At 36.8% G+C, this 25,121-nt stretch overlaps 1 protein-coding gene across 5 annotated transcripts in view; it reads right to left on the bottom strand.

Annotated features, from left to right (window-relative positions):
- Nucleotides 1–2,632: 2,632 nt before the first annotated feature.
- cacnb2a (calcium channel, voltage-dependent, beta 2a) overlaps nt 2,633–25,121 on the bottom strand; it is a 39,421-nt gene continuing 16,932 nt past the window's right edge. For 2 of the 5 annotated variants that reach the window (XM_077201980.1, XM_077201979.1), the window contains exons 3-13: nt 22,384–22,506; nt 21,979–22,115; nt 20,872–20,948; nt 18,764–18,897; nt 16,809–16,889; nt 15,954–16,012; nt 15,123–15,232; nt 12,993–13,144; nt 11,521–11,616; nt 10,893–11,087; nt 2,633–5,548 (exon numbers count right to left, since the gene is read on the bottom strand). In XM_077201980.1, the coding sequence (XP_077058095.1) occupies nt 5,006–5,548; nt 10,893–11,087; nt 11,521–11,616; nt 12,993–13,144; nt 15,123–15,232; nt 15,954–16,012; nt 16,809–16,889; nt 18,764–18,897; nt 20,872–20,948; nt 21,979–22,115; nt 22,384–22,506 (1,707 nt within the window). In that variant the 3' untranslated portion in view covers nt 2,633–5,005. Of the gene's footprint in view, nt 5,549–10,892; nt 11,088–11,520; nt 11,617–12,992; nt 13,145–15,122; nt 15,233–15,953; nt 16,013–16,808; nt 16,890–18,517; nt 18,898–20,871; nt 20,949–21,978; nt 22,116–22,383; nt 22,507–25,121 lie in introns of all 5 variants that reach the window. The other 3 variants (XM_077201978.1, XM_077201977.1, XM_077201982.1) reach the window with 2 other exon arrangements.

Consider the following 25,121-nt stretch of genomic DNA (forward strand, 5'->3'; position numbering starts at 1 on the left):
AGACAAAAACTGTTTTACTTTTGCAATCGATCTTAAATGAAAGAAACTGCCCTTTACCACTGAACTGATTTGTTTTTCAAAATTAAGTGCCGAATCCAATGTAACACCAAGATTCCTTAAATGAGGTTGAACACTGACTGGGATAGAACCTAAATTAAAAGGAGATGAGGACCTAGATGGGCCTAAAATCAAAATTTTGCTCTTGCTTTCATTTAATTGCAGAAAAATATTTTCATCTGATCTCCTCAAAACAGTCACACAGTTCGTCCAATGGATAAGAACTGTCAGTTTTTTGGTAGATAAAACTGTATCATCAGCATAGCAGTGGTAGATATCCTATGTTTCTCAAAAATGGCACCCAATGGCAGCATATAAAGTGAGAAGAGGAGCGGGCCTAAAATGGACCCTTGGGGCACACCACATAATTGGGGAACTGATGACGAAGAAGACATCTCCATGTCTACTGAGAAGGTTCTGTCTTTACGATTAATGCCAACCACTGCAAGGCGACACCCTGAATACCTGCCACTTTTTCCAACTTATGCAACAAAATACTATGGTCAATTGTATCAAAAGCAGCGCTTAAATCCAACAAGACAAGCACTGCGTGCAAACCGGTATCGAGGATTTGCAAAAGGTCATTGCTGACCTTCAACAAAGCAGTTTCCGTACTGTGCATAGATCTAAAACCAGACTGAAAAGTATCAGAAATATTGGATGTACTGAGATAGGTATTCAACTGACAATGCATGACTCTCTCTAAAAGCTTAGAAATAAAAGGCAACTTGGAGATAGGTCTAAAATTGTTAAGGATAGATGGGTCCAGATGAGGTTTCTTAAGCAGAGGGTGAACTACAGCATGTGGCTGGTGGTGGTGGTGTAATGGTGTGGGGAATGTTTTCTTGGCACACTTTAGGTCCCTTAGTGCCAATTGGGCATCGTATAAATGCCACGGGCTACCTGAGCATTGTTTCTGACCATGTCCATCCCTTTATGGCCACCATATACCCATCATCTGATGGCTACTTCCAGCAGGATAATGCACCATGTCACAAAGCTTGAAACATTTCAAATTGGTTTCTTGAACATGACAATGAGTTCACTGTACTAAAATGGCCCCCACAGTCACCAGATCTCAACCCAATAGAGCATCTTTGGGATGTGGTGGAACGGGAGCTTCGTGCCCTCGATGTGCATCCCACAAATCTCCATCAACTACAAGATGCTACCCTATCAATATGGGCCAACATTTCTAAAGAATGCTTTCAGCAACTTGTTGAATCAATGCCACGTAGAATTATTGCAGTTCTGAAGGCGAAAGGGGGTCAAACACAGTATTAGTATGGTGTTCCTAATAATCCTTTAGGTGAGTGTATATTGCTTGCTTAATGGAAGCCTTGATCGCCAAAACTTTATCATCAACATTATTTTTAAAGTTCTCACAGGTTTCCCGAGATGGAACAAGAGAAGGAGCTGGTAAGGGTTTTAGCACTGAATCAATTGTCTTAAACAGCATTCTCGGACGATTTGCATTTTTTGTGATGAGTTTTGAGAGGAATTTAGATTTGGCCTCTTTCACTGACTTTTGGTAATGAAGTAAGCATGCAGTTAAACATTCATTTGAAACTTGGAGTTTATCTCTTTTCCACTTCCGCTCTGCCTTATGACACTCTGACACTCAGGCTGGGCAGGGCCCTTTCCCTTAGCTTTCCTGGGCTTAAGGGGAGCAACAGAGTTTAAAGAAATGGAGCAGGTTTTAGTAAAAACCTCCACCATCTTTTCAGTGTTTAATTCGTCGAAGGGGACAGCATCCGCAAGGTTGGCTTGATAGTACTCGGAAAATAAGCTGGCAGTGGAAGGTTGGATGAAACGAGAATAACTCACAGACTGAGTGCGAGTCGAGGTGAGAAAAACACAGACAGATTCAAACACAATTGGCAGATGGTCTGAAATAGCAGCATCAACTACTCTCAGATTTGTTGCAGGAAAACCGTGTGACAAAACCAAATCCAAAGTGTGCCCCAATATATGAGTATGGCTAAAGACTGTGACAGATTAAGAGATTCAATAAGACATAAAAATTCTTTCACCAAAGGTTTAAATGGATAGCAAATATAAATATTAAAGTCTCCTAGAATCAACAGTTTATCACAGAGAGATACAATATTTGAGAGGAACTCAGAGAATTGTTGGATAAAATCCTTGTTAAATTTTGGAGGCCTGTAAATCAATGCACATAATACTGGACCCCCTATGTTGATTCTCATTAACTGTACCTCAAAACTGGAATACACATCCGTTTCTAGTATGTTTTTAAAATGATTCTTAAAAACAGTAGCAATACCACCACCGTGACCAGTGTCTTGGAGTGCTAAAAAAGCACAATCCGGGGGAGAAAGTTCAACAAGAGATGAAAATGCATCCAGTTTCAGTCACAAATAAAAAGCCCAGTGAGTTTGTAATGAAAAACTCATTTAAAATGAACGATTTATTAGAAAATGACCTCGCATTTATCAAGGCCATCCTCAAGTTAGGCCAAATTAAAGGAATAGTTTACACAAATATAGAAAATTGTCATAATTTAGTCACCGAGAATCTGCTTAGAAATTGAACACACAAATATATAAAACAGTTGGTTCCTTGGACTTTTATTGTATGCACAAAAAAACTTACATTTTTCAGAAAATCAGGTGATGTTTCTGCAGCGGTTTTTCATGTGCCTGAATCACTTATTTGAGGGACACAAATTACATTACAAAGGTTAAAAACATTTATTGATACTCAAAAAGACAACACAAGGGGATGTAATCTTTTCAATAGGATGGTCTGTGTAAATTATTTAATTTTTCTTTTGGGAAATATTTAAACATTTTACTGCTCTTTTAAAAGATATATATTTACATATTTCCAAAAGAAACAATAATTTTATTGCAGTGTGTTGCCATGACCATCTAATTATTATTTTTCTTTGTAATAATAGTAGCGTCGTTGTCCAGGGTAAAAGCTAGATCTCAGCATCATATAGTCACCGTTTAACTATCTCAGAAAAATCTGGGATTTATGAATAACTATCACATTACATACAAACAGCCATTGAATATGAAAGAAGTTACAGAGCATAATACGATCATAGAGGAGGTAGAGGCCTTTTGAACAGGATCATTTGTGCAATAAATGTTAATAAAACAATAATACAAAAACTTTTTATGATCCTTATTTTATTTTTTAAAATGATAAACATCTTGCCACTTCCGCAAACTTATGAGCACAACTGCATAGAATCAACAACTACCCTGTGTAATTATTAGGTTTGTGTGTATATTATCAGCAATATCTAGATGACAGTACTCTTTACTTATTTTACCCACACAACAGACTACAGATTCTGTATTATTGCATCAAAACGAATGGGAAATGCAAACACTTTCCCCTGGTGTCACAGACAAGGCTTAAGCCTAGTCCCAGACTTAAATGTATGGTTGAGGTGTTTTAACTGATAGCAACTTGCACTGACTCATCCTAAAATATGTCAGTGTCATTGTTTTATCTCAAGATACACACCAGTAATGATTTTTTCTAAGGCACGTTTATAAAAGCTACTTAAATGTCCTAATTTTAAGACCTAATCGCCGTCTCCGAAACCAGGTCTAAATGTTATATCAGTATAATACATAACAGATCAAATATATTTAATCGACAATGAAACAATTGTATGTGTGATTTTGAAATTCTGATTGACAAATAGTAGTGTAATTCAAATAGATGTTTGACAATTTTCATCAGTTTTCAAATGATGGCCAGAAGTATCTAGATTGCAGAATCGGTTCCCTCATTCTGCGGGTGGTTTTGAAGTCACAACAATCAAAATTACTGAATAACACATTTTTACAAATTGCAGTATTATTATAATTTTTTTTTTTACTAGAAAGGTCATTTCTATGTTTGCATATTATATTTGACAGTTTTATTTCAAAAGATCATGGACATTCATTCATTTTTCATGATATGACTTATTTGAGTAAGTCTTTGAAAGACCTTGTTTGATTTTGTCCCCGCCCTGACAAATTCAGTGATCCAAAACCAGAAACATCCAGCTGCAAGGCTATAAAAACATAAGTCCCACTGCTAAAAGACAGCTCAAATAACACATTTTGATGTAAAACGCTCCAAAATCCTAAATCTTTCAAATCTCTAGCAATTCAAAGACAATAGGCTACAGCTAAAAATCATCAGCTTTTAATTTAACTGTGGCATTTCATTAACTCCTGGTCAATTTGTCAGGACAGCAGTTTAAGCAAACCAAAACTATCATGTCATTTTTGTAATGTATTTATCCTAAATGCTAGGCAATACACACCTTTAACACACAAGTAATTACCATTAAATAACAATTCTAAATGACATCCCACAACATATAATAAATAAACGATATTGTTTTAGAACTAACCAAAAACAGCAGTAAGGTTGCAGTTGGGAATTCAACACGAAATGGCATTCACGACACATTTTACTTCTATAATGTGACATCTTTCTCGGAGAACAGAATATTCAAGAACAACAGCGAAATAATAATTCAAATAATTACTAGTAATTTAATTATATCAAACTAGAATTCTAGAAAATATATGAGGCACATTCTGCCATTTTTGTCACTTTCGCTAGTATTTTTACTTGCATTTATTTCTGAAAATGTCACTCACATACGTGACATTTCAGAGGCAGAGCAAGTTATTGGATTTAGATTTTTGTTTTTTGGAATAACATGCACCCATGATTCATTCAATAAGACCAGGAATGCAAATAAAAAAATAAATAGGCAACCTTTAAAGAAAGACACAATTTCATCTTTCATGCCATATTAAATTAATATATAACTGTCTTTAATTTGTCCACACTTGGAAAAAAACGTGTATGGATACACGTGTCAAACATTAAACTGCCCTGTAAAAAACACACAACATTGACGTGAGGCCAATCAAAGGCCATGGAAGAGTGTGTATTTGTATCACTGCTCTATGTAATGCTCTCTCGCCCATTCCCCCTCGCCTCGCTTCCTGTCCCTCTCATGGTGATGTTCTCGTTGCGATCTCGGCTTTCCTCTTTGTCTGCAGTTCCTCTCATTGTGGTCATATTCCTTCTCTTTGTCCCCGCGATGATGGTGATGGTGATGATGGTTTGGCTGAATCGACGGGTCCAGCTCCTCCACATCTCTGTGAGTCTGTGTATGTCCTGCAAGAGGCTCGGGATACGTGGATTCTAACGTCTCTTGTTTGGAAAATGTCCGCATGGTCCGATTGTGATGGCGGTGATGATGATGAGGATGACTGTGGTGTTCAGTCCGCGTGGTTGAGGAATGGTGATGTTTGTGGCTACTTCTCCATTCACTCTGTAACTGTTGTTGGTCTTTAGCATTTCTCTCATCAATGTTGTCTTCTTCAAAACTTTCTTGCTTCTGATTTTGGTAGTGATGATGATGATGGTGATGGGTTTCAGAAAAGCCTGTCCTTTCGCCAATTGGTCGATCTGCTTCCTGGTCACCGCCTGTGCCCTGTTTTAGCAACACGCGCATAAAACAATGCGGTTATATGGATTTGCACACCCAAATTGCAAGGATGTTTATATATTCTGACTGGAAAACAAGACAAAATCTGGTATCTTTAGATAAAAGCTCCAAAGCACTTCTTCCAGTCCAAAAAAGTTAAGCCTTTATTCACATCATGGCTCTCAGTAGAAAAAAATAAATAATAATTTTAGTCATTTTTAATGTTCCTAGTGTGAGCCATGCTGTGAATAAAGGCTTTTTAACTTTTTTTCGTCTGGAAGAAGTGCCTTGGAACCTTTTTTTCTAAAAATATATATTTGAAACCCAACTAAAGATCATCCTCTGGGATTACTTGACAAGGTCCTTTCAGTAAGTAGCATTCCAAGATGTTTTCCTTGAAATTATGGTAACACTTTACAATAGGTAGGGGTCCCATAGAAGGGATAGTTCACCCAAAAATGAAAATTTGCTGTTGATTTACTCACCCTCAGGCCATCCAAGATGCAGGGTTTTTTTTTCTTCTTCAATAGAACAGTAAAGAAGATTTTTAGCTGAAACCGTAGTCCTGGATGATTCATATAATGCTAAGTCAATGGCTACCGTCACTTTGAGTAAAAAAAACATACAAGTAAAACAAAAGGCTGTGGATTACAAGTAATAATGTTCAGTTTCTTGCACAGACCGATCGTTTCGCTTCATAAGACCTCAATGAATTGTCAGGAGCCACGGGTATTCATTTTTTCTGCCTGTATATGTTTTTTTGACTCTCAAAGTGACGGTAGCCATTTATTCGCATTATATGAACCATTAAGGACTACGATTTCAGCTAAAAAATCTTCTACAAAAAGAAGTCACCTACATCACGGATGGCCTGAGGCGGAGTAAATTAATAGCAGATTTTAATTTTTGGGTAAACTATCCCTTTAATTATCATTAATTTATGCATTAAGTAACAATGAGCAATAGAGTAGTGCAGATATGACGACATTTTGTAAGCCAGAATGCGGAAGCGAGTTAGCATTTTAGCACGTCCAGTTCCATCGTTCCGGAATGGGAACGTCAATGGGTTTTCTGATTGGGGTTTTGGTTAAATGGCTGAAATAAGGTCGGTGGTGAACACGAGCTCAAGACACTTTTTTACGTTTTATTCTACAACATAAAATACATCAGTATAACCCAACTCATGATATTTTTGAAGCTGTTAAGTGTCTTTATAAAAGGCGGTTGCTAACAAGTGGCTAAATGGGACTACAGAGGCTGTCGGGGAGATTAAACATCATCACGGTGAACAGGTAAACCGCTTTTACTGCATTGTTATGCTTATAATTGTGTTCTTATGAACGATTCTTACGTAAACCTTCTGGGAAAATGTTTTTAGATAAATACTGAAAGAGTTGTCGGAAGCTTAGTGATGGTGACGTTGAAGTCGAGCGACCGTGTTGTAGTTTGTTTATAGCCTCCTTTAGCTTATAACTTCTGGAGACTGTATTTAGGCTTTAAAAGTTGTGTTCATCTATGAAAATCTTGATGGACAAAAGATGCAAGAATCTTAAACTTTTGGTGATCATAGAGCTTGTTTTTTTGCGATAATCCAAAAGCCGAGGGGAAAATCCCATTGGGTTTTTGTCGAGGGAACCAGTGTGATGCTAACTGTTGATTGGCCAATAAAGTGACGTCATACCTGCACCACTCTGTACATTTGCTACAATATGCATCAATCTTTGTTTATGTTTGCTCAGGTCCATTAAACAGATACACTTTATTTTAATAATGTATTAGTAAATGTTGAAATCAAGGCAAGACATTGCAGGTAAATATATTTTTTTTACTAATAGACGTCACCATACTTCCCCAGTTGATTAATCACAGTTTTCTAAAATGTTGCATTTAAATATACAATTGAAGCATTATCTAATTAAACGTGCACTAATTTGACTGCATTTCCAGAACATAAATCTGAACATTGGATAAAGCCAAGTTCAATATTCTTGTTTCATTTTGTTGACTTGAGTTAAAAGTTTTTGCAGAGGGGATTTTGAATAGCTCTTTTTTTATCACTCCATAAATCAGAAACTGCAGTCAACTGGATATTTTTAACTCACTGCCTTTAAAGATATTTTTTGTAATCTAAATCTACAGACACAAATAGATTGTGTGTAACAAAATAAACTCTTAAATGTGTATTCTGGATGTTTTCTTCCCACTTTTCTGAAAAAAAGACATGTTATGAAAGCCCAAAAAGGCCAAAATCTCAATTGGCCAGTTCATGAAATAACAATGGGTTTGCCTGTAGTGTCGTGTCTTTACATTAAACTTAAAAAATGCTTTAGAAGTATTTATCATTGGTTATTTATATTAGTTGATACTAACTAACAATGTTAACAAATGAAACCTTATTGTAAAATGTTACCATAATTATAGATATTTTGCACCACAACACTCACGCACATGCAAGTCTTTAAAAAGTCACTGCAAATCACTACAAACCACATTAAATCTACTACCACTCTTCCTGGAATGCCAATGTAATAACTCCATATTTAAAAGCTTAAAAATCAACAATTCCTTGGGTGAAGGAATAGTTCACCCAAAACCCACCTCATTTACTTATCCTTATGCAATTTTAAAACTATGATTTTCTTTCCCCTGTGGAAAAATGGAGGTTGATGCTGATCTTTTACATATAAATGAAAGCACATGTGATGTCAAGATTAAAAAAAAAAAGCTCCAAGTACCATAATAGTAGCCCATATAAACATCCATTAAAAAAGCGATGTGCACGTAAATCTCATTTGTGCTTTGCATATTCAAACCTTTGCCTGGAAAACAGCAGCTTAAATTATTTTGCGTTTCATAGAAGAAAATATAATATGGGTTTGATGTAAATGATGGCAGTATTTTCATTTTGGGTTTTGGGTGAGTAATTCCTTCAGGCTAAATCCTAATGAAATGTCACCATTCTGAACTTGTTAAAATGAAATCATGACCAAGCGTCAGTGTTGCACATACGCACACACTCACCGGGACTGAGGCTACTAGTCTTTAATAGGAGTAACCTCCTCAGTCTGAGCAGCAGCAGTGTTTGTCAACAGAACAATAAGCATATTCGCAAAAACAAGAATATTACAACATGTAGCGTTACAATCGGAGTATAATTTGAGTTAAAGTAAGAGTCTTGATAATAGTTTGAACAGCTACGCTCCCAACAGCTGATTTAACAGCTGTCAACACTGGAAACTCAGACGATGCACCATTAGTTAATAGATGGCCCGTTTATATGTAAATCAATATTATTATTAAATGTTTATTTACAAGTCTAATGTTTGTGACTTTTATTCAGGATTATTATGAATTTTATTTGTTGCGACTGTTTCTGAAAATTGCTTGATTTAAAAGGTGCACCATGTAACTTTTGGCCCTCTAGCTGTTTAAAAAAACGAAACTGCATGCATTTTGTGAAAGAACATTGTTTTGGTTGTGCTATGGCTCTGGGCAGCCATAACCATATTCATCTGCACTATTAGGCTTAACTGTGCGTTCACACCGCCACCGGCGAGAGCATCAAAGTGGCCTGGAATTCATTCATTTTCAATGAGAGCCGGCGGCGAGCTCCGGCGAGAGCGGCGCGGCGTGTCTTGGACGGTGAGAGCGGCGAGGAGAGTTTAAGTCAGGTCAACTTTATGGTAATAAGCAATGAGGCGGTTCGGCGGCAACCAATCGGAATATAGAAGTGCTCCGTTTGAGAGGAGTCCAAAGAACGCAGTCCTGTAAACTTTGGTTCCGACCACATTAGTTCGCAAGCAAAATAGAGGAGGTTGATCATTTGAATTTGATAAGAAGGCGCGCTACACTATTTATAGGCAATATTTCCGCGCTAGAACGCTTTTTTTTCAGCAGGAATGTAAATTATAATAGCACTTAACCATGAACACAAAAGCCACACCACACAAATGGCTTTTAATTTGTTTATTTCATTAGCAAACATGTCACTATAATTGTTAAGTTTTTCCATCGATCAATTTTCTGCAAAAATAACGATCGACATGATTGATGCTTTGTGGCCCCTTTAAATACAGTTGTAAAAATGACGGTGTGAACGTACAGTAAGAGATATAACTAGTTTAGATGGAAAAGATCTCAAGCTCACTAGCTGAAGATATTACCCATTAATAGACATTAGTGTTTCAACTGATCACAAAACTCACGGTTCGGATTATTTTACAGTTTTTGATTCAAGGGTCGGATCATTTTTCTGATCAGCAATTAAAAAAAATGTTTTTTGGGAGCGGGGGTGGCAAATTGAACTGCTTTCTATATATAACTTAAAGCACATTTTAAGCACTTTGATACCACAGCAAAAACTACTAGCTTAACTAATAAAGTTTATTAAAGGCAAGTCAACTGTCAGTAAACACTAATTGAGCATAAATACAATATAACAGTCAAAAAATAAAGTAGTGTAGTGTAACTGTAACTGTACTCTAACTGTGGTGTATATAATAAGGCCTAAATGTAAAATAACACTGTAGTGTTCACTGTATAAATTAAATATAGATTCATCTTTTTTAAAGCTGTGTTTTGTGACTTATTGATAATGTATTGACTGTTAATGCATTGAATTTTAATTTTGAATAACAACAAAAAAAGTTATATAGTGTACCTTTAAGCAGTCTACACTATTTAGCTCAAGCAATATTCAGAAGCATGTGTGGCTATTTTTTAAATATATATATTTATCTGTTTAGGATTAAGAATACTTGGTATTTTTTAAATAATATTTTTAAAATGACATATATTACTGCCAATTTTATTCAAAATGCAATTCATACAGAATGCAATTTAACTTTTTACATCTGCAGAATTAAGTGAATAAAACATGTTTACTTGCAAAATTATGAAATAAAAGAGATGTGTAGTCCAGAAAAAAAGGTGTGTGTGTGTGTGTGGGGTGGGGGAGGGGGGGGGGGGTATAAAATCTTTTAAAATATGATATTTTTAAAATGCTATATTATAGTTCCATAACTTTTATTGTGTTTGAAAAATAGGTAAAGTGTACTGACGGATATACTGACATGCATATTATGGTAAACCCAAATACACATTTATGTAATTTCTATTAAAACATGTATGTCATGTATTTAAATATATTTGTAATTACACATCTGTAATGAAGTTGCAATTTCATACATTGAAAATATAGTAACTTAAAATGTAATAGTGAATAACACACTGCAGTTAGAATTATAATCAAGTACTTGTGCTTTAGTTTGTTAGTCAATACATTAAAATAAGTGTAGTACTTTTAAGCATGACAAGAGATTATTAAAATGTACTGAAGTTTCATAAGCACCTTTAGTTGTGGATTAGACAGTGCTTCCTTGCAGGCCACTGCAGCTGCAGCCACTGATGTGAGCTTTTCTAGCAGAGGGTTTGCCTGAGTGTCACTGGGAGGATGAGTGGACTTCCAGTACGCCTCCAGGTAATCAGCCATGTGCTCACAGGCGTCTTCCAACTGGTTCTCATCCAGAATTATGTCAAAAAGCTCCTGGGTGGAGAACAAACATGAACAGGAAAATTAGTCGTTAGAGAGTGGAAAATGTCAGTTGTATCTTAAGTAATTATTTATAAAATGTTTGCTTTACACACAAATTAGTTTGGCTAGTTATACAAAATACATCAAGTAAAATCAAGGGAGAGAATCACTTTGGGATAAAGTAAACTTTTTTTTTAAAATAATGAAAGTTTAGTAAATCTAGAAGAAATCACAATTTAAGTTATGCAACAATTATTTTGTTTATACAGTACAATTAGAGTTTAGTTAATAAATATAAGTAAATTATTTCAAAGTGTGTGTGTGTGTGTGTGTGTGTGTGTGTGTGTGTGTGTGTGTGTGTGTGTGTGTGTGTGTGTGTGTGTGTGTGTGTGTGTGTGTGTGTGTGTGTGTGTGTGTGTGTGTGTGTGTGTGTGTGTGAACTCACTGAAGGGCACTGGGCCAATTTGTCGGCTGCCACCATCTGTACATTGAGATGTTTTGCCTGAGACTTCCCTCTAGATTTTATTAACCTTTGCAAAACCTGAAAGATGAACAAGCCACGTTGAACGACAGACAATGTGAGAAACAATCAGGGTCCCTTGTAAAAGAAAGAAAGAAGTGTGCTTAATTGTTAAGCACAAGTGCTTATTATTAATGAAATAAAACAGCACTTAAGTGTGCTTAAAGAGTGTACACTTTCATGACTCTTTCTTAAAGTCTTAAAATTGTGATAGTCTTTTCTTCCCTATTGTGACACATAACTGAGTGTATCTGAGACAAAAATGTAGGCTGGGACTAGATTTTGTCCTCGGTAATGATTGGGTCGCGGGAAGTTGGACGTTACTAACTAAATGAAGGCAGATCTGAATGCCAGTTTGGAGTCAGTGGTGGAGGATATTTAGTCCCTTCCTCCACTGAGACACGTCATAAAGAGAACAGATGTTGTCTTGAGGGGAAGGGGATGTTAATGTTTTTGAAGTCCTACTTAAAGGAGCATTGCATAGCTTTTTACTTAAAAAAATCTTTAAGATAGAGTTTTCATTTGTACATTTATGAGCCAATCATAATGTAATAGAAAGAATGACACCTTAATGTCCACCACGGTTGCCTCCATCAGCCTGTAGGCTCAATTGTGTGGGGAGGAGTCGGGACTGAATTGGCGGGAAAATTCACAAAATGTGACGTCATGCGCGTTCTCGTCTACTTGGGCTTACATCCGGAAATCGCTACCAGTAAGTAACGTTAGTGTTTCAAATGGACTCTGGGGACGGAAAGAAGCGGCCAGCCTCCAGCACAATCCAGACACCCACGGAAACTCCTCGTAAGTAAAAAAAAAAAAAAAAGCCTTATCTAGTGCGGCCAAAATAGAGAGTGACCGGCGTCCGGCAAAGACAAGACAAGAGTCAACATCGGAGCGGCATTTGATTCTTGGAGGGAGCACCAGTCAGCGCTGGGTATAAACACAGACCACAAGCTGGCTTTCTTTTTACTGCAAAGGTAAGGCATAGTTACAACTCTCTGATTGCTGTGGTCGTGCTCATACGAGCGTGCGCACCGAGAACGAGCATGAGACTGGCTGCAGTTTCTCTAACGGCCACTGGTGTCAGTAACGGTTAGAAATTTCAGAACCTACGCAATGCTCCTTTAAGTGGGTCAAAAAGCACTGTAAAGTTCAGCTAATTGCATTTAATAAATTTAAACTAGACATTTTCATTTAATTGCAATTAGAGTCTGAAAAATTACATTCAGTTCGCAAATATGTTCTTTTAAAGGATATTATTTCTGTAATAAGCACTCATTTTAAAAGTATGCTAAAGTGTGTTTCTTTTTCACGATGGATAGTCAGTGAGAGAAAAGGTTTTTCACACAAATACCCATGATTGTTGTTATTTATGATTGAGTTATCTATGTGTGTACCTTTGGAGAGGTGATCTTGATGTAGACAATGATAGGTGCAAGAGAAGTTTTTCCCAGTTGGGCTGGGTGGTTTATTGTGTCCGCATCAAGAACCACCAGTTGCAATGTCCGAGCCAGCTCAAAGATCCTCTCAATCTCACTCTGTACCTCCCCTATAAACACACACACACACATGAAAGTGGAAAGGTAAAATACAGCAAATCACCTTTTGATTTGTTATATCAATTACATTGTTACGCCACCAGATGGCAACAAGTGACTTAACATTTTTTCATTTGTCATTGCATTTTTTAACAAATTTCTTGAATGATTCAGTCATCCAGTAATGAAACAAGTCAAGTATTTGAGTGAGTCATTGAATCATTCATGATTTTAAAAAAAATTATTCGGATTAATAAACTTTTTTTATACAAACGATAGACTGCAGCATGGGGGGGGGGGGGGATGGGGGGGGGGGGGTCCGAAAACCAGTCAGTATCTGGTGTGACCACCATTTGCCTCACGCAGTGCAACACATAGTCGCATAGAGTTGATCAGGTTGTTGATTGTGGCCTGTGTAATGTTGGTCCACTCCTCTTCAATGGCTGTGTGATGTAGTTGGATATTGGTAGTACCTGGAAAACGCTGTCGTAAACGCCGATCCAGAGCATCCCAAACATGCTCAATATGTGACATGTCCGTTGAGTATGCTGGCCATGCAAGAACTGGGATGTTTCCAGCTTCCAGTAATTGTGTGCATATCCTTGCAACATGGGGCCGTGCATTATCATGCTGAGGTGATGGTCATGGATGAATGGCACAACAATGGCCCTCAGGATATCTCTGTGCTTGATAAATGCCATCCCGTAAAATGCACCCGTGTTCGTTGTCCATAACATACACCTGCCCATACCATAACCCCACCGCCACCATGGGCCACTCGATTCACAACGTTGACATTAGCAAACCGCTCACCCACACGACGCCATACACGCTGTCTGCCATCTGCCCTGTACAGTGAAAACCGGGATTCATTCGTGAAGAGAACACCTCTCCAAAGTGCCAGACGCCATCGAATGTGAGCATTTGCCCACTCAAGTCGGTTACGACGACGAACTGCAGTCAGGTGGAGACCCCGATGAGGACGATGAGCATGCAGATGAGCTTCCCTGAGACGGTTCCTGACAGTTTGTGCAGAAAATTCTTTGGTTATGCAAACCGATTGTTGCAGCAGCTGTCCGGGTGGCTGGTCTCAGACAATCTTGGAGATGAAGATGCTGGATGTGGAGGTCACGGGCTGGTGTGGTTACACGTGGTCTGCGGTTGTGAGGCCGGTTGGATGTACTGCCAAACTCTCTGAAACGCCTTTGGATACGGCTTATGGTAGAGAAATGAACATTAAATTCACGGACAACAGCTCTGATGGACATTCCAGCAGGTCAGCATGCCAATTGCACGCTCCCTCGAAACTTGTGACATCTGTGGCATTGTGCTGTGTGATAAAACTGTACATTTTAGAGTGGCCTTTTATTGTGGACAGCCTAAGGCACACCTGTGCAATAATCATGCTGTCTAATCAGCATCTTGATATGCCACACCTGTGAGGTGGATGGATTATCTCGGCATAGGAGAAGTGCTCACTAACATAGATTTAGACAGATTTGTGAACAATATTTGAGAGAAATAGGCCTTTATTAGGCCACAAAATAGGCCTTTTGTGTACATAGAAAAAGTCTTAGATCTTTGAGTTCAGCTCATGAAAAATGGTGGCAAAAAAAAGGGTTGCGTTTATAATTTTGTTCAGTGTATATATATATATAGTTCCTTAATCAACTCCCTTGGTAGGCATCTCAATCAAAAAATTTAAATAAATAAATCTCTACAACAATGAATAAGACATTGCAAGAATGCTAGAATTTATTTTCTCAATAGATGATTAACTAAAATAAATATTCCTCTGTCACAGTATGTTCTCAAATCTGGAAATAATTTTGAACAGTGCAAATATTCCTACTCTATTGTGTGAAAGTGTGTATATGTCTTCTGGAAACTGTAGAAAGTAAATTCAATTAGTTTTGGTAATATATTTCTTGGTCATTAACACCTCACCATCATACCAAATAAAAAAGAAATTCAAACTCTTTCACTGACCTAAATTGGAGCGTATATTTGAGCGCTCAATGATGGCGTGTTTACTGGGGTTGTTCAGCACAGAGCGCTTGGCCAGAGAAATATCAGCAGCTACCCTTGTGATTGATATCCTGAGTTAGAGAAAACAAGAAGGGTGAAAGAGACAGTCAGAGTAGCAATTACCAATGTCCTGAATCTAGATCTAGAACTGTGTGCATAGCTTCTGTGTATCTGTGTATTTGGCTATGGAATACTTGTATTTCAAATGCATTAAACACAATGTTTTCGGAGGGTTTCTTAGTTTTACAAGATTTCCATTTAAACTACTGCAATTAGTCATTGCACATCCGTTTGTCTCTATCCAGTCTTCTATTATTTTTCTTGTATATGCCTAGGATATACTAGAAGAAAACATGAAATTAGTAACTAAATTGCATCCATTGTACATGACGTTACATATACATGTCGCAGATGACAAATATTAATATGAAATGCATTTTTTTTTTTAAATGAACTGGATTTCAAATCATATGAATTTGGTCAGGATTGAGTTTGTAAAAAAAAAAAAAAGATTTCAAAATTAACTGAATGAGATAAACCAAAACATTCACCAACAGATTTTAAATGTCATACTGGAAATACAGAGCAGCGATGACTCTTGTCGGGAAAACTGCAGTCAAGGGAAGGTACAAGCATGTGACCCAGCTGTGTTTATGGACCAGCATGGCCAATTAAGGCAATGAGATGGGACTATTTTAAGAAACACTGAACACTCACGTGACATCCACACACAAATATATAAACTATCCCTAAGGAGGGTGAAGGACGAAGAGAAACAGCTTAAAGACTTACCTTCCCTCAAAGCGGTGCTTCAGAAAGTCAAACAGTGCTTTCTGCATCATATCTGTAACCTGTTTACACGTGAAAATGGAACATGTCAAGTTTTTTTTTTGTTCCTGTTCCTGCCATAGCCTTAACTTTTGCACATTGTATTTCCAGAACAGTCATAAAGCCAACATAGATCTAAATGTTTTACAATTAAGTGTAAATACGAAGTAATAAAGAAGTAATAGGTGATTCAAAATTTGGAAAAACTATAAATTAATGGTAACCAGGTTTTGCACCTAAAATATACATTTTTCAGTAACTACAATTTGTTAACATCAGTTAACTACATTATTTAATATGAACTACCAGTGAAAAATACTGTTAAATTCAATTTCAGTTGTATCTAAAAAAGTTGTATCTGTTAATATTATTTAATGGGCGTGAGCTAACATGAACTAACAATGAACAGTTGTATTTTTTAATATCTAACATTAACATAAATTAATAAATATTTAACAAATGTAATGCTGAATGTTAATGTTAGTTAATACATTCACTAATGTGAACTAATGGAACCTTATTGTAAAATGTTACCCCTTTTTCTTTATAAATTATACAAACTATAATAAAATATATTATTTTTTAACTATTTACAGTCCATTTATTTTTAGTGCTTACCGATTTCCCTTAAAACAACCAATGTTTTGTAATTTTTACACCTCGACAGTATTTTAACTTTATGGAAAAGAGCAGCTTGGATATTCTGCTAAATACATAAAAGACATGATAGGAGGTTTGAGTGACATAAGTTAATTTCTGGGTGAATTAGCCCTTAAATATCTTCTCAATGAAGTCACAATGCTTTTTGCAGCACCTGACCTCGTAGCCCTTGAGCGAGGGTCCCACTAGCACCACTGGCCTCATAGAGGGCACCACATCATATGGAGGAACGTGCTCTGTCTGTAGAGCACCACAAAAACACAACATTAACCTATGATGTGTGCATACATACACACCTCACAGAATACAAACACAGAACACCCCATTTACAATCACATCTAGGAGGGATAACATCTGTATTTGATTGCAAATACTAATTATCCATATTCAAGATCAATATCTACATTGCAAGTGTCAAATTTAATGTCAGCAGGCTGAGTATGTCCTGTTCTTACATGTCTGTATAGCTACTAATTTCATTTCATTTAAAGATTATAAAAAAAAGTAGTTATAACTGTAATGCATTAGTTTTGCCTGTGCTCAAATTAAGTTTGACACCTGACTGAAAACCCAATTTACATACAAACATCAGGTGTTTCAAACATACTGGGGAGATTAGTAATAGGATTTGTTAATATCAAGCTTTTATAACAGCACTGTTATTAGAAAATTATTATATATACAATTTTGTACAGAATTGTACAAATAATAATGTAATTGTTTAAACATGCTCACACAAAAAAAATACAAATTCAAAGCTGTATAAGAGAAATGTCAGAAGGGAGACACACAGGGTTACTAGGAAGTGGCCATCCAATCATTCCTGGCGTACATTTTCATGTCTTAATATAGATAATATAATATAGATACGGCTCTCCAGGAGTAGGATTCATAGCAGATTATAATAGTTACTTTTCTTATAATTAACTAAACATAAGGTCTGAAAAAACTGCTATTCCGTTTGGTGGAAAAACAACAGCACAAACATCTCTTGTACACTCTTAAAAATAAAAGTTATTGGCATTTATGGTTCCATGAAGAACTTTTAACAATGCAAAAAAGGTTAAAATAATTTAAAATTCACACTTATAATTTTTTATTTAAGAACTGATCACTGAAAGGTTCTTTGAAGGACCAGAAATGGTTCTTCTATAGCAGGGGTGTCCTAACTCCGTTGACCTCCAGCTTTCCTCAACACACCTGTCTGGAAGTTTCTCATATGCCTATAAGATCTTGATCATCGGGCTCAGGTGTGTTTAATTGGGGTTGAAGGACAGTGGCTCTCCAGGAGCAGGATTGGACACCCGCTGCGAAACCCCCTTTTGGAACTTTTATTTTGAAGAGTGTATTAAGGTGCAGTCACATTAGCAAAATTTCACAGGCAAAAAAGTCCATTCTATTCCATCTATTGTCAGTAATGATGTATAACGCACAGCTCAAACCAGACAGCTTTTTATTGGTTTTGTTTCAGTGAATTTGTGTGACCAACTTAAACATGAGCGTAGACTGCGTGGGGAACTTTTTCACAAAACTCCCAAAATTGGATTTCTATTGAAATAACTGGATTGACTGTGAAATTTCCCCAAACATCAGTAAATGTGTTCGCACCTTTAGAGATGTTTTATGGTGCAAGTTGGTTTCACTGTAAACATTCTATTCTGTTATATATATATATATAGTATAAATCCCTCACTGAGCAATTGCTCTTTATTTCTGTTTCCTCTTAGGCATCCTGTATAATTTTTCCGTTGTGTAAAAAACAACAGGCTATAATGAATAAACTACAGCACAAGCACAGGTACGGCATAACAGGAATGACCAGCAGCAGGCCTCAGGAATACACTGCACGGTTCTCTGGCCTAACTTACCGACTTATGCCTCTGTATAGCTGAGGAAAGGAGGAGGGGAAACAGACAAAAAGAAAAGACCAAGGGAGTGTGAAACATTGGGGAACAGAGGAACAAAGAAAAGACAGGGAGAGAGAAGGGAAAGAGTAAGCTGGTATGAACATTGAGACGATGACAAAGAGAACAGGCTCTGCATGAAGCTGATGCTGCTGTGCAGGAGGTGACGGACACATGAAGAGCGAGGGAGCGTCCATCGGCAAGCTTTACCTTCTTAAAGAAAGGCATTCGTTTCTCACGGGCTAAAGGGGATATTACTGTGTTTGGGCTGGCTTTGGGAGAACGCTGATGGGGAGGAGGGTCACTCTCCTCTGGATCTAACCCTGCAGCATCTATGTCCACTGCTAAACACACATATATAAATGCACACACTTACATATGAGCCTCAGCAAAACACAAGGGGGAATTCATACACACCATAAGAGAGACACTTCTGTAAATGCACAACATTCATTTTAAAACAACACTTCATAAGGCAACAATGTACAACTATTTGGTACTTTAACTAATTTGAAGTACTATTTTGGCATTTCATTATAAGCAGACCCTTGTGAAAAAGTACATATATTATTATTAAAAAGAGTACTTATTATGGAAATAATATACTTTAAAAGAATATGCTGGTGCGAACAAAATGTTTACAAACACTTAACTGAGTATTAACTGCAATTAAAGTGAAAATAGTTTACATTTATATTAAATGCAATTTGCTGAAGTTCTTTTTTGACCTACTTATAGGACTTAAGTACATCTTTATATGTAATTTCATAATTACATAATTCAATCCATGGTATTTGAAATATGGTACCGTCAAATGTTCTGACAAGCATTTAAAATAAACTAAAACATCCTTTAATGTCATTTCTATTGAAACTTCTTGTGTAATTAAATATATTTGTATTTGCGCATTTGTAAAGAAGCTGCAATTTAGTACATTTTAAATATATTAACTTTAAATGTAATTAAATGATTATGTGATTATTAAAACGTAATTTCATTTGACATTATTACAGATTGGACTTTTTAAAAGTGTACTTAAGTGTGGTAAGACAGAGCCATGAAAATGTGATTATTAAAACATAATTTCATTTGATATTATTACAGATTTGACTTTTTATAACTGTACTTAAATGTATGTTAAGACAGAGCCATGAAAATTTCATTTCTTTGAGTGCACTTAAGTGACCTTTTATTTTCTTAATATTATATTATCTGCAAAGACAGTTTAAGTACACTACAAGCACACATTCAACACAGTTAAGCACACTTTGAGCAACAAGTGTTTCAGTTTGCTCTAGTAAAAACAATCTGGAATTTCAATCATAATTTGCAATCAATCCTAAAGGATTTTAACTGGAATTGTATTATAGGATTCCAACATTATACAAAATTGTGTTATTAAAGGGATAGTCCACCCAAAAATGAACATTCTGTCTTCATTTACTCGCCTGGTTCCAAACCTGTATGCATTTCTTTCTTCTGAGGAACACAAAAGACGACATTTTGAAGATGGCTGGGAACTAAACAACACTGAAGCCCATTGTACGCACACAAAAAAAGAGATTTCTCAAAACATCATCTTTTATGGTCAGTAGAAGAAAGTTTTGAAGTGACATGAGAGTTAGTAAATTATCACAGAATTTATATTTCTGGATGGAGTATCCCTTTATTTCTGGATGAGCAAGTCCATTCTCCGACCAATCAAAATGCTTGATTAACATATATAAACCGTTGCTTCCCTCGCACATTTGGCTCTACACACTCATTATGGGTGGTTCACTACTCTCAAATCAAATAGTGTTTTCTCATCATTTGAAGAAATTTCTTCATCCCAGTTTACCAGGCTGTACTTCAGAAGCTGACACAGCAACTTACCTTTTTAAATATTTTCTTGTAATAGTGACTGCAATTTCCAGCGCTTTCTTCCTCCATTCTTTTCTCAAATGTTTACTCTCCACAGTCCCCAGTATTGTTAGCTTTAACAAACTCTCAGCATTAAGAGTTTCCCTTTTGTTGCTTTCAGTTTGTTGCTTTCAATGCTTGACCAAAAACCATTGCTGATCAAGCCCAGACCGATTTATGATAATAAATCATAACTAAGATTAGTTCCATGCTACAATAGAAAATTCCTAAAAGTGAATCCTGTTCACATTCATCTAGAATTTATTTGACCCGGGCAGAAAATGTGTTGAAAACTAAAATATAATATGATGTGACATATAATATAAAGTACTAAGTACATCAAAAATCAAATTAGTTTGATGCACTGAATAATGTTGGAAAAATAACATTGAGTTCACCCAATTTTGATAACTTACCTGAGGAGGGAGGGGTTGATTTACGTGAGTTTGAAACTATGTCTCCTAAACTAGATGAAGAGTTTGCCCCTGATTTACTGTGGATACAAAAACATACAATCAATTAATAAAAAAGAAAGGTTTAAGATGTATATTTTTATTTTTTTTATGTATTTAAGAGTGCTATACTGAAGAAAAGACACAGCTTAAACCAGCTGAGCAGGTTCAGTGGGAGACAGTTTAAGGGTATACGTTTACATGACAACGATGTACTAAAAATATAAATGTTTTTCCTTTGCGTTTTTCACGTACAGACGACAACGTTGTCAAAATGATCTCCGCTTTCAGGGATCCGTGAAAACGATTAAAATGCTGTATTCTGCTGCCAGGCCAGTAGTTGGCGATATCACTTTGTAAATAAAAACTACAGGGATATAGACTGAACATGTAATAAGCTACGCATGTGCATGACGTCATAGTTTTCACAAATTCACGTTTTTTTTAGTTTACATGGAGAAAATAACGATACCATTTTCAAAAACGTGCACTTTGAACCCCGTTTTTAAAAGTTTTCAGGCCCCCTGTTGTGTTAATGAAACCGCATGAAAAGTTTACCGTTTCATTTGAAATGGTGTCGTGTAAACGGACCCTAAATGACCAGATAAAGCCATTTAAGCCATTAAAAACTGATCTGAGCTGTTTATTTTCATCAGGCACTGACCATAGCAAAAGTTAAGATTAAAAGGCATCATAAGTCCAAGTACATTCTAGAAACCATTGGCTCCAATGGTCTCTAAATCTAAAGCAAAAGAATGCTTATTACGGAAATTAACTTAATTTTACATTATTACAAAGTGCACTTATTGAATAAAATCTACTCTTTAAGTACACTTAAGTGGCATTTTTTCATTAATACATTATCTGCAAGTACAGTTATTTAAAAATATATACTTTTAAGATTTGAAGTATACAAGTGCACATTCAATATAATTAAGCGCATTTCTTTTTCACAAGGAATGCCTTTGAGAAATGCAGTCTAAATCAGTCTAAATGTAAGTCAAAGCTATATTTTCTGTAACATTTAGTTTTGGTGAAGAACTTTATGTAGTGCGTTTGTGGAACAGATACCTCGAGTAAAATCGTCCTTGTTTTGCACGTTGCTCCTGTTGGATTCGAGTGCTTTCAAGCTTCACTGGACTTGGGATGAAACCAATGTCACACCCTTCTTTCACCAAGCGACCAATCCACCAGTCGTTATTAAATTTCTGTCATCAAACACACAAAGTATACAATAAAAACCTCACAGAACCTTACAAAGTAAAAAATGTCTATTTCAGAATTGGTTATAAACTATTGTTTTATATGCGTGTCTGTTTAGGTCTGCTTTGTGTTTATTGTGATATGGACATACGGTATTAATTTTATTTGTTCAGGTTTTTTCAGCATTAAAAATTATTTTAACTCAACCGTAATAAACAATTCTTCATTTTTTTCTGTGAATATGGATATGTGTGTATGTGTATATACACATACTTCTTTAACATGGAGGAAATCTTTAGCCTCAAATGATATTCCCATTCCAGGCACAGGGATATCATCTTCAAGGGAGGCGCTGTAGCCAACATTAGTACGTACTGCAAATGCCACAGGTTTAGCCTGTGTAGAAGAACGAAGAGTGAATACAGTATGAAATATTAACGAGTAAGATTGGAACATTACAACTCTAATGCTATTCCAAACCTTTGGAAAACAAAAAAGTTATTTTGAAAAATGCATCAGTTTTTTTACATTGTCGTACAATGAAAGACAATCATGTTGTTTGGACAACAAAATTCTTTAAAACCTTTTGTGTTGCTTTCAGAAATACACACAGACTAGGAACGACAGCAACAGATTTTTCATTCAAAATATCACAGAATTATCACATATTTATTCAGGTGCACATTTATGCACATAACTGGTTATTTCAGACTAGAGGAAAGAAAAAATCCAAAATACATTTAAGTGTTTATCAATTTATTTGTTATTAATTTGATTGCATTGCATGTTATCCTTAAACAGCCTTTAAAGATATGCATAGTACATCTTTAATGTTTTTTTTTACTTTCAAAAGGAGTTTTTTCCTGCTGCACACATTGAACTATCTAAACCGCTTACAGAGGCCTTGAAAAGAGGAAAGCCAGGCCCAGAACTAATTGAGTGGACAGAAGAGATGGAAGGTGCATTTGTTAGTATTAAGGAGACTCTTGCTTCCACACCAGCTTTAAGACACGCTGATGGCCAGCAAGCCGTTTCATCTGTGGACTTGAGTGGGTAATAAGTCCTATTCAGCAGCCCTGGGTCAAAGAGTTTAAGGGAGAATTTCATAATGGAATAGCAGGATATTCCTCAACCGCAATTCCTGCCTCAATGGCAGGACAGCATCATTGCATGTTGATTTGTGACTGTGCAGAGTGGGCTGTAAAAATAACTGAGGAAGTTGTAGCCAACCATAAGCTGGTAGTTCACACCAGGCATAAGATCCTGAAAATGTTAACAAACAGGCCCAGGCTCAATCTCTTTTCAGAGACGGGCCAAGTGAACATGTCACCAAGAGCCCTCTAGACCATGAACCACTACCGATTGCCATGAAACGGTTTGTTGATGGATCCAGCTTTTATGTGCAGATGAACACGCTTTACAGACTGGGTGGTTGTAAATGAGCATGGTGAAACTGTTGACTGTGGTTCTCGGAGGGGCTCAATTTGCAGAATTTGTCATTTTGACACAAGCCCTGCGGTTTGTTTAAGGAAAAAGCGTCATTGTGCACACAGACAGTAGATATGCATATAAAGTGATGCATGAATTCAGACCCGTGTGGAAACACAGGATTTTTAACTACTGCTGGACTTCCTCTGTCACCAACAGCAGGTCATTTAAGCAATGGATTCATGTGCTCTCCCTGTAGAAGGAGCTGTTATCAAAGTAGCAGGACACTCAAAGGACGACTCGCCTGAATCCAAGGAAAAGCAAGCTGCAGATGCCACTGCCAGGGGGGCAGCAAAACAAACAGAAGGAACTGTCAGTCTAATGTCTCTTTCTCCACAGGAGTAGGAGGATTTTGTCAAAGACATTTTTGCCCTGTATGCAGTTGATGAAGCTGATGAGGTGGAGCAATGGACAAAATTAGGTGCACACCAGAGCTCAGATGAACTGTGGAAATTTATTGAGTGACTTGTTTGCCCTTCTTCTGCTTGTACTGAATTAATGGGCCCTATTTTAACGATCTAAGCGCATGGTCTAAAACGCACTGCGCAAGCGCACTTAGGGCGTGTCCAAATTCACTTTTTGTAGTTTTTTGAGTATGGGGTCTCTGCAGAACAAAACTGAGTGTTTCTCAATTTGTGGGTGTTTGCAAACTGGTGGGTGTTTATAAATCATGCAATGAAAATGATGCCTTTCACCTGACCCCGCCCCTAAACCTACCCTCACTGTGACATGGGCAAATCAGGTAACGCGGTTGAAAACGCCCCTCTGTTTATGGCCTCGCCCACTGAGCTGGTAACTCCTATTACTGTCCTGCAGAGACCTATATTTGAGTTTTTTAACAACGGGAAAAATGCGGATGGTCTAAGCCTATTCTCTTAATGAATAATGGGTGTGTTTTGGGCGTAACGTGCAATAAACCAATCAGAGTCTAATCTCCCATTCCCTTTAAAAGCCAGTTGCGCTCAAGGATTCGCTATTTACATGCCGGAATTTGCATGCGGAAAGGGATCTGCTCGTGCGCGAGGTTAAAGCAGCAGAAAATCTACGGGACAAGCCGGATTCCACCATATCTTTATGTACACAATAATAATCTTTTACATTGTAATTCTTTTATTTTTAATATTTGGCATGTTTGTGTGCTGCTGCACGTCCCTGTGTGTATAATAAGCAGAGTGTACGGGCATTGTGCACCTGCCTATTGGCGCACTTTACTAACGCGCTCTTTAAATAACAAATAAAATACTGCGCCATTGACTTAAGACCAGATTTTTGTTGGTCAATGGTGGAGTCTATTTCAGTTGCCTCAAAATAGCAACGCGCCAACAATGCGCCTGAACACACCTTGTTTTCAGACCAACAGCCCATTGGCGAACAGATGGGCGCAATTGCATTTGCTATATAAACAACGTGGTGCAGGACGTGAAAATAATAACTGCATTGGGCTTAAACTAGGTGTATGATAGGGCCCAATGTCCCTGTATCATGGTTTGGCACATGCAGGTCCTGAAAAGTAACATGCAATG

The sequence above is a fragment of the Siphateles boraxobius genome, unplaced genomic scaffold (genome assembly GCF_051911475.1).
Source record: "Siphateles boraxobius isolate OS27281-9 unplaced genomic scaffold, OSU_SipBor_1 48, whole genome shotgun sequence".
NCBI classification, from domain to species: Eukaryota; Metazoa; Chordata; class Actinopteri; order Cypriniformes; family Leuciscidae; genus Siphateles; species Siphateles boraxobius.